This window comes from Taeniopygia guttata, chromosome 1, assembly GCF_048771995.1.
Source record: "Taeniopygia guttata chromosome 1, bTaeGut7.mat, whole genome shotgun sequence".
Classification (NCBI taxonomy): domain Eukaryota; kingdom Metazoa; phylum Chordata; class Aves; order Passeriformes; family Estrildidae; genus Taeniopygia; species Taeniopygia guttata.
Genome location: NC_133024.1, coordinates 9021951 through 9032849, shown reverse-complemented (window position 1 = coordinate 9032849; position 10899 = coordinate 9021951). Strand labels below are relative to the sequence as shown.

The window sequence follows — 10899 nt, the reverse complement described above, 5'->3', positions numbered from 1 at the left end:
ATTAAAAGGGATATGACACTCAAGCAAGTGACAGAGAGGAACAAAACCTCTACTGCTTTCTTCTCTTATCTTCTCTGTCTCAGGGACATTTTAAAGATTACTTGAAAGTCATTCAGATCTCCACCAGCCTTTTTCCAAGAGTTCCTAGAATAACCTTTTATTCAGATTACCTAGTACTTAAACCAGTTGGAGAAATGCTTCTGCTATTCCAAACAGTTTAATCCATGATCAATGTGATTAATAAGACCACCAAGAGAAGAAAGCAAGTTGGGTCTGCTGCTTGTAGGAAACAAAATTTTTGCTTTGTGGCACAAAATTTCCTCATTCTTTTTCTCAGAACAGTGTGAAAGAGCGGAAGTGTCTCAGTTTGAGATCTAATCTGCTCTGCCTTTGCAGGAAGCTACAAAAGTCTCAAACAAGCTTTCAGTTGATATATTTTTCTAAATTAGAAGCCCTTTGGACAAAGCCTAACTGATTAGGGATCAGAGAAGTTACAACCCATGCCCTTCCTTTCCAGCTACTTAACCTTACACCTGTATCCTCTTGCCATCAGCCCAATAGGCAGAGTTTAATTCCTGTAAAGTATAGCAGCTGTTGGGTATTTTGCTCTGTTGAAAGCTTTGCCTGTCTCGCTGCAACTGGTTAGGGAGGCCTATTTTCATTTGCAAACCTGTGAAAAATTAACATTTCTCAGAATATTTATATTAGGCACAGCTCTGGTCTCGGTGGCTGTTAGTGTTGACCCAGCTAACTTAACTGCTTCTTGACAGTCACAATCATATTTAAGCTTGCCTCAACATACTTTTATAGGTTCAGCAATTTTGCAGATATCTTCAGAACCTGAAGACTAAGTTCATCTGCCATAAAAGCCGAAAGATAAGCCCCTCTGAGAGGAATTCAGGCTGAATTTAGTCCTTCTCTAGAATGAAGAAATTATAGAAGCCAATTCAAATCCATTCTTTCAGAAGTTAAGTTATATTAAGTAATGTCAGTACTGCATGTCATGATGCACTACTGCTGGAAAAGCATTCAAAAAAGCTGCTTGATGCATGCTCTCACATTCTTCATCCCAACAAGGGTTCTGCATCCCCACCACACCTGGCAGTATGGGGTCATTGCTGCTAAATTATGACATTTGTTGCTGGTATGAAAAATAAGTTAAAACCAGAAACAAGTCATAGCAGCTCCCTTTTTGGTGTTTTTTTCTAAACAGAGTTTATTTACTCCAAATCTTTGAAATCTTGTTCATGCAATTTTCTAAAACTGTGATTTTATACTACAGTCTTCAAAGCAGGCTTGTGTGTTAGGAGTCTGACAGCAGTAGTCTTTTGAGAAGTCATGAAAATACAGAAAGCACTTGCATTGGGGAAAAGAAAAAGAAAGGGAGAAAAAGCTTTCCATTTGTTTATAGCTTCTTCAGAAATACTCTTTTTGGGGCGGAACTTTTTGTGTTTCATCTGTTCTGGGGTGATTTTCTTTCAAGCTGTCAGCAATATGTGGAAACTCTTTAACATAAATGCAAAATTCCTTAAATTATGGAAATTTTGTGACAAATGACTGAGCAAAAAGTCCCCCTATTGACTTGATACACAGATTCTTATGCATGCTAAATTGCTCAGTGGAATTACTATTTACTGTGTTAGCCTTAGAAGAGAGCAGTGTTTGAAATGTAATGACCACATTAAAAATCAAATATTTTTAAAGGGCTTAAACACATGATTCTGTTTATTACTGAAGGAAGTACTCTAAAAGAAGACAGGCAGTTAAAATGTGTATTCCATTGTGAAATATACTGGGAAAAGACAATAAAATCTTATATGAAAGACAGTCTTGTACAATAACCGTGTTAGCTTCCCAAGTTCTATATACAAACACATACTCTAGTAACAAACTTCACACCACACACAAAAAGCAACATCTTCACAAAACGTTGTCATAAAAGCATAGCATTGATCCTGATGGCTTATTCCTCTGAGTTTGAATTCTCTGTATAATGCTTGGGACAAATGAGAACAGGTGTGAAAGGAATCATAAAAAAATTGCCACTGCATAAGCCATTCGGATGGCTCTGTTCTTCCACAAGATAAGGACCACAGAAAACCAAATTGACATTCACCCCAGTTCTCTCATGCCTCCAGGAAAAAGTGCAGGAATGACAGTCTACTTTAGAGCTTGTTTGGGAGAACAGTGGTGTGAAACATCTTTAATATTAGTGAGAATTGGCTTGGTACTTTTCAAAGTAGGGTGTGACTGTATCCACCTTTTTATTATGATGATATATCAACGAAAATATATTCTGTACACAAATCAGCAAAACACAGCTGAAAATAGAGACAGTGTGATTAATCCATATATTTTTTAAAATAAATATGTACAATATTTACATTTTGGACAGTCCCAGAAATTAACATCTCCAGATTATGAACCAGTACCTAAAAAAAATTCTCTACTATTATAGAAAATGCATTCACTGTACAAATATTTATAAATACTTCTGTATAAACTTTTTCAGGGAAATACCTGTGGATTCATTGAAAAGAAAAACATGAGAAATTCTTATTATCAACTAACATTTATCTATCAAGTGCCCACATATGAAACAGCTTAGAGCATCATGGATCAGAAAAAAAGTAGATTTTCAGTGTTGAGACTATTTTGTGTTCTGCTTCTGTGCCATCACACTGACAAATGGGATTGTCTTTTCTGAAAATCTGCAGAAAAGCAGCAGGACCGAATCAGTGTGACTCACTGATTGTTATTGACTGCACCATGTCAGACAGGGCTTCTGGGTCTGCTTCTTCTTTACCATTATCTGAATTTTCCGATGAGATGTAACAGCCAGAATCTCTTGGACAGTCATTTAACTGTGATTTGTCAAAACTCTGGTGAGAGCTTAAGTTCTGTGTCTCCTGACCACCCTCACTTTTCTGCTGTTCTTCAGCTAGAAAGAACAGAAAAAGAAAGAAAGAATTGTCAATACAAGTACCTTGGGAAAGAGCTGAGATAGCAACATGACTGATCCTGAAGAACTTTGGAAACAGAGCTGGTTATCTACACATGACTACATCGGTATATTTTGTCCAGCAGAAACAGAAACCTGAGCAAAAGAGAATTAAAAGTATGATTACACGAGTGTAACAACATCTGAGTTGGCAATGAGGGCGGTGTTTTTCCTTCTGGATGTTTCCCAGAGATGAATGCTGGGGGCTTTGGCTTGGTCCTTTATGCTGAGATCCTTCAGGCTGCGCAGAGTGCGTGGTCACCATGCCCACAGCAGAGATGGAGCCTTTCCCCCTCCCAAACTCGTGCATCATAGATTGGGATACTGAATTAACCCCAGGGCCCACTGTCCTTGTTTATGACACACTTTTGAGTGCAACCCCCAGCACCTGATGTGCTCTGCAGGAGGAGAATGCGCTGCCCTTCAGAAGTGCTCGGCACAAAGGCGCGGTAACCAGCTTTTCTAAAGCACCGAGCTTTTCAGCAGCAGTGGGTGGCTCATGGAAACTTCCATCAAGCTTAGCTTGACATCCAGAAGGTTATTTTCCAAAACACAGAAACCTCAGAGGAAGCTGAGATGCCTAATTTCTGCTGTATGGTTTTTGAACACTTTCAAATCTAAGCAGAAGCAAATTATCTTGCAAATAAGTTGCCGCTGTTTAGCTGCTGTATGACTAATCTGTTCAAATTCAAAGATCTGGAACTCAATGGCAGTATCAACAGACCTCTCAAGAAAAGTTCAGCAAGAGAGGACATACAAGTATATAATGACTCCTATATGTATTGGTTTTTAATTTCCTCTTCCTGTTCTCTAGCTGTGAAACACATTTGCTCAAAGGAAATTTCTTAAGAAAATAAGCTATAAAATATAAATCTTTCAGTTTCCTGCTTTTTTTCTTGTGCTGTTACCAACCACCTGTAGCTGTAGTTTTACTTCAAACTGTATTTGGCTTTCTGAACAAAGTATAGGGAGCACATCTCAGAGGAAACAGATAGTTTTGTTCCAGATTTTCAGCCCTTCAGGAAAATGGTACCTTTTTGCTTTTGCAAAGAAAGTTCCCTTCTTCCACTTAATTTGTTACTCCTTGGTTAAATAGTCAGTTCTGGATCTTTAATCATATTCAAACTGTCTCAATTCAAGTTCAGGCAGAATGGAAATCCAAAGATATGAAGGCTTTAATGCTGTGTCAAAATCTAAATCTATTTTAGTTCCTAGAATTTTTTAATTTTCACAAAGAACATTCATACTGACTTTTATTTCAGTTGTAGGAAATTATAAGACGTGGTAAAATGGGAAATATTTTAAATTTTTTTTTCTATTTTGTATTGAATAACACAGACTAAATTAGAAATGAAAGACTGAAATTTTTCACTCCTTTACAGTGAAATTGAACAGCAGGAGAGTTTCTTTGGAGACCTTTTTCACTGTGTGAGATTTCAACAAGCATTTTTATTTATTGAGAAGCATTTTAAGGTCTTGATGGAAGTCTTGTAGATTTGTTTGGCCTGATCAAATCTGCCTAATATCTTCTATCTTCCAATTGCCAATAAATTGAAAAACTAAGCTGATTTTTTTAAAGAATGCAAAGTTTCAACTTTGTTATTTTTTCAATAAAGTCTGAGGGTATTGGCATAACCAGATGTATTTCAAAGAATAATAAAAAAAAAAAATACTTTAGATATTTTACAAGAAACAAAAGTTCCACCTTGTTCCCAAATAAATTAATTGTTAATTGCACTTGCGTGAAAGAGCACACATCGCAGCAGATTTAATTGATATCTGTAACTGTTTGATCTCCTTCTCACTTTACAGAACACAGTTTGTCATGTCAAATGTTATCTCTCCCTTCGCAGCGAAAATATTTGATCATGTAGGGTCCAATTGATTTCTGATGGAAGTCAGGAAGGAATTACAAAGGCATGGCACCGGTGAAGCTATTCCCGCCACTCTTGGCGGCCACAGAAGTAGTTCAGCACACATAACAGTGATGCCCCAGCAAAGCCTTGTCCCCAGTGAGTCCTCAGCTCCCCAGCACCGTCCCAGCGGGCAAAGGGAGCCAAAGTTGTGCAGTCTGGGAGCCCTCCTGCCCTGCTGCCTCCCCCTGATCCTCTCCTGCTGCTCGCTGCCCTTTCATCTGCTGCTCCAGATCCTCCGCTGCCCTGGCAAGCGCTGACCTAAAAAGTGCTAATCCTGTTTACATTTTCAAGGTCAGAGAGGAACCTCCATCCACTTTGTTTGTTTTACAATGGAAAGAAGACCCAGTAACCAGTGGATTAAAAGGAAAATGTGGTCTCAGTCACTGTATTAGTGCCTCGTAACTGGTTGTCTGTATAATCTGAGCAGTTCCTATGTGAACAACAGATCCTAATTTTTTTTATTAATGTCTCCCTAGTGTGTTTCAGGGAAAAATTCACAGACAAGCCTGTAACTGAGATATCTTTTTTTTTTTTTTTTCCTGAATTTAGGTCAATTAAGAAAATTAGAGATTTCTATTTAGAAGACATACATATATGTAAAACTTCCTGTAAAATTAGATAAATTTTCTTACATGAAAAACTGAAAACCTAAAACATTCAGGGGTTTGAGACAGTAAAAATGTTTATATATTCTATTTTTCATTCTAAGCAGAAAAAGTTGGAAGAACACCTCTCCCCCTCTATTTTTATGAAGAAAAGACTGAAAGCAAACTTTGGTGCCTTTTTTTCTCTTTAAAGCAGTCTTAAATATTATGCAGTAACTACTAAACCACTTGAACGGGATCCTGAGTATTATAAAAATACACGGCATGCAGTTTTAGAAGTTGCTTTATAAGAAGTGCAAAGCAACTTTTGCTCTTTTTTTTTAATTTTTATCTTTTCTATTCCATTCTACTTAAGTCCTTTCTCTAACATGTTCATGCTCAAGTTCTACATTAGGAAAGGTAGGTTTGCTGCCTTAATCTTTTGGACATCAGAAGAAAGCCATGCTGCACAGAAAACAGGAATTGATAAAATTAAACTGCCGTTAGATGTTGCGGAATCATCAGAAATAACTATCTTATCAACAAATGGAAGTCCTATCATTTTTCTACAGTAAAGCAGTTAAATATAAGATAAATGGCTCTCAGTCACTGTTGTCTATGATATGGCCAGAAGAGCCCAAGATATGCATCATTTTGACACATATATTCCAGTACTCTTTTAGACAGTAGGATTCTATTCAGACTTCTGAACAAAATGTGAGGCCTTTAGCCTTGGTAAGAGCTGTGTGATGCATCCCTTATCTTTCTCACTACTACTTAGACCTTTAAAATGAGTTTTTGTTATTCAATGACTTAGATGTGCACGACACGTGCAAGGATAGATTTCTTTTTTCCTTCACCAGCACTTTTCCCCTTTCTAATGAGGTTAAAGTCCTGATTAGGGAAGCACTTTAAGCTTGGGTTTAAGGGAATTCAACTCAAGAATGCACAGAGGTCACTGTGACTCCTGTGCAGTTATGTCAGTTTAAACCAGATGAGTGGCAGGAGGCTTGGATTTTGTCCTGGGCAAAAAGAAAGTCACCCAAGAGCAAACCAAACTTCATGAGTGTGGTCTCTGAGAGTTTTGCTTTGTGAGTTTTGTCAGCTGGGCTAGGAGCACTGTGCTGTAGGCTGAGTCACTCAGCTGCCCTCCTGGGAGGTGCAGCAGTGCTGTACTGAGCAGCACCTTTCAATAACTAAAGGCTCAAAATCACAGAATCACAGAATACTTGGAACAGCCTCTGGAGATCCCCCAGAGGTCACCCCCCTGCCAAGGCAGGGTCACCTGGAGCGGGTGACACAGGAAGGTGTCCAGGTGTGTTTGGAGTGTCTGCAGAGAGGGAGCTGCTCCAGTGCTCTGCCTTCCTCAGTGTAAAGAAGTTCTTCATGTTGATGTGGAACTTCTTGTGTTTTAGTTTATGGCCATTGCCCTTGCCCTGTCACTGGGCCCCACTGAACAAAGTGAGTTTTGGAGGAAGCCAGACCTCCTATGTTTGTACACAGGCCATGTATCACCTGTACCAGTTAGACCATCTAAGTGTGAAAATGAAAGGAGAACTCACAATGCATCAAACTCAGAAAATATCATTTTGAAGCAATAAAGGGCAGTAATTCTTGGAAAAGATGCAGAGAAACCCAAAATGGTTTGTGCAATAGTTTGGGCATTAAAAAGACTAAATATTTTGTGAATATTTATAGATACGCAATTTAAAATATTGCATTCACTGAAATCAGTGGCACAGTGGAAGTAAAAAGTTATTGAACTGATATGAGAACTTGTGGTGAAAACAGAAATGAGAAGCTTCTTTTTTTTTAAAATCTGGAAGCAAACAGATGTGCCTGAAAAAAAAAAAAAAAAAAAAAGGTGAAAAATACTAATACTCATGCAAGGATGAGCTTCCTTGGGAAATCTGGAAGTATTATGTTCAGGCCAATGTGCTGTACCACAGTACAGAAGGGGAAATTGTCTTTGAGCACTATTTGACCTTGACAAGATTCTGTATGATCCCATGTGTTGAAAAGCACTGCCCAGTGTAAAATGGAGCTCTTGGACTCTGATTCTCATGTAAGGGATGTGACTGAGAACTGAAAGTTGTGTCCTTATCTACCTCCTATATTGCTGTCTAAAAACGATAAATAAAGAGTAAACCTTATTTGGTATTACTGGTGGAATTTAAAGTATGATATGCACTTTAATATGAAAAGTAAGCTAAGGAAATGGATTTGGGGACATAAGTGTATAATATTATCCCCCAAATTGCACATATTCACCTTTTTGGGGTTTTTCCATAAAATGACCTGTATGCACATATCCAATGAAGTCTAATTTTTCTTTAGCTCAGAATAGCTTTGGACTAGTGTAACCCAGTGGATTTCAGGGATGAACCTCTTGATTTAAATCACCTATTTGAGAAAGGAATCAAGCCTATTTTGCACAGACAAAAACGTGTGTCCTGGGAAGCGGTCAAGATAAGAAGTTCCAAACTTCTTTTATTACTTTATTCATTAACCATCCAGCAACTGCTTCACTTTAAAAATAGCATCCTACAAAAGCACAGACATCCATCTCCTGTCTAGAAGCCATCTGGGAGAAGAATGGAAAGCTATTAAGAAATACTTTATGAAAAAGCCTTTTTTTTTTTCCCTCACAGCCATGAATTCATGAAAACCAAGACTTTTGCCCCAAATATATAGGTCTGACCAACTTATAGAAAATCTAAAAAAAATTTTGAGAAGGGGGGAAGGTCATGAGGAGCTTACAGATCCTTGCAATTCTAGGATAGCTTTTCTATATGAAGTATTTGAAGATGATGAATTTGGGCCTGGACTCCCAGGAAAGGGAGAAAGAAGATAGTGCAGTAATAGAAATAAAAATCTGCTTTAAAAACACTGTGTGGCAGCAATTGCTAAATAAACCTTACTTTTTTTAAATTTGTGGCATAAGATGGATAAAATTTATTCTTTCAAATTCATTCAGGTCTAAATCAAACGTAAGTTTAAAAAATGTCACTGCCAAAAATCCTATATTTTGCATGGCTTTAAGTAGCATATAATGTGGAAACTACTGCTGCAGATCTTTTGGTTAGAAAACTCAATAAATGCTTATTCTGCAAGATGAATTATACACCACAAGTCTGTGTCATGAAGAAATTACTTAGCATAACATACAATAAATGTCAAGAAAAAGCCAAGGAATGACAAAGAAATTAAAAGCCTTGTAAAAACCTCTGGACATCTCACAAGATCACATTTCACATTAAAAAAATATGAAATCTTGTTTTACTGCATTTATAGGAGGGTCTAGTAAAATGAGGCTATGTTCCAGCACACTTGGTTGTTTTGAATAATAGCAGTGTCACAAAAACTCAGCAACCCTTGTATTTCAAGTCTGGGCCATACCTGCCTCTCCATCCATTAATCAAACATGTGCTTCATGGAAGCATGAATGGAATAGAAACATGGAAGTCTTCCAAGCTCTGTGAGAAAGATGGGCCTAGAACAGTAAATACAGTCTATGGCCTTAGCTTACTTTTTCATAAAGCTTATTTTTAAAAAGTGAACATTTTACCTGGAAAGTGCTGAAATTCTATCTAGAATTCTCTTGGCCTGTAAACAGATTACGTTGTAGCTGTGGGTAATTATGCAGCTCACTTCTAAGCAATGCACAAAATCAATTTTAATTAAAAAATCATTTATGCTGGACTGAGCCATGCCCATTTAGGAAAAAAAAATATTGACCCAGTAAAGTTCAGTCCAGATGCAGAATTCACTTTCACAGTAGCACCCAGCTCTTTCAACCCAATTTTCCAATCTGATTGACAGAACGACAAAGAGGTCAAATGATTCGTACAGCGTCAGACTCGTGTGGAGCTTATCCCCAAGATCATCTTGACGCCCTGTCTTTTGTTATAACAACTTAACAGATAGCTTCTATCCATTTTGGTCTTTAGTATCCTCCTTTCTGGAACAGGTTGTTCAGTTCTGTCCCCACCAGTCATGTGACAAATGGTCTGACCCTTTTGCAACCAGACACGACAAGGATTCAAGAATCAAACTAGGACAGTATTTACTCATGACTTACTTGAAACATACACAAGTCTTACCAAATTTAACCAGACTTAAATGAATGCCTATAGCTGGTATGACACAAAAAGATGTTGTGGTTCTGGTCCCTGTGAGCATTCATAAATTATGAGGAAATTATTTGATTGAATACTAGAAAGATTTGCTATACCTATCTAAAGTATGTGTGAAACAAATATTCATTTCATCTCTTGAAATAAGACTACAGTGTCATCACTGGAGCATGGACCACATTATAAGATTTAATGTTATTATTCCCAGAGCTGTTACAAGAATTTGAACTATTAAACCATGCAGATAACATCAGGGACACTGTTTTGCCTGGAGAAGTGACTTAATCCTATGCTGCCAACATAGAAAGAGCTCAATTTGGATAATAAGGATGAATATATTCATTTTCAGAATATGGGACATGTAAGGACTTTGTTAGGTTTGGTTCTTGCACAGGTGAATGTAGAACATTAAGACATATTCAGTATCGAAAGCTGCTTGCTCTGCTTTTTGTTACCCAGCAAATACAAATAGCAAACCATACTCTCACCACTACAGAAAAGTTCGACACTCGTGTGGTCTGTTAGAAACCATTATGTTTCGTTTTGGCTTTCACACTGATGCAAAACTGCAAAATTACAATCTAGCATTTTTCTTTGCTATTTTTCTGGTGTTAAATGTAGAAAAACATTCACAGTAATAGGTGCAGAAAGCACAGCAAGGCTGGTTCCCACAAAAAACACACTATATGCAGAATATACATTTCCAGGTTACTTCCTAGCATATCCCTGCAATAAAACTTGTGCAAAATGTAACCCTTTTTTTTTTTTTTCTAGATTCACTATTTCAATCGTTGCTTCTACATAGACAGCCCTTCAAGAGTTCTTTTCAAACCTGTCATCTCACACAGCTATAGACCAGAAAGAACTTCTGAACCTGGAGGGCAAAGAAAACCTTTCGAATGGCACTCCAAGATATTTGCAAGAGCCTTTCACTGGAAGCTGAATAAGAACGGGAATAACTTAATGTACAAATGGGGTTCTTAAAAAAGCCCAAACATTCAGAAAAAAAATGCAAAGCTGCCTACGTACTGAGGAGATAGTCAGTGGATGCCTGACAAAAATCGATATTAAGCCATCCCAGGGAGACATTGTTTAGCCTTCTCTCTCTTTCCTATGTTTCTCAGTTGGAAGTGCACATTTGATGCCATGACTGCTCAGCATAAAGGGAGTATGCACAAATATTAATGAAGATGAAAACACTCCTGTTTTGTCTGAGTGTCTAATTAAGTAAATGCTTAGCTGTAGTTTCTAGAAAATTGACA

At 37.6% G+C, this 10899-nt stretch overlaps 1 protein-coding gene across 5 annotated transcripts in view; it reads right to left on the bottom strand.

The window, feature by feature from the left end:
• Positions 1-1695: 1695 nt before the first annotated feature.
• The window catches only part of SAMSN1 (SAM domain, SH3 domain and nuclear localization signals 1), a 143385-nt gene continuing 134181 nt past the window's right edge, over positions 1696-10899 (bottom strand). For all 5 annotated transcript variants that reach the window (XM_072923355.1, XM_072923360.1, XM_072923357.1 and 2 more), the window contains one exon: positions 1696-2941. In XM_072923355.1, coding sequence (XP_072779456.1) covers positions 2736-2941 — 206 coding nt within the window. In that variant the 3' untranslated portion in view covers positions 1696-2735. The remainder of the gene's footprint in view (positions 2942-10899) is intronic.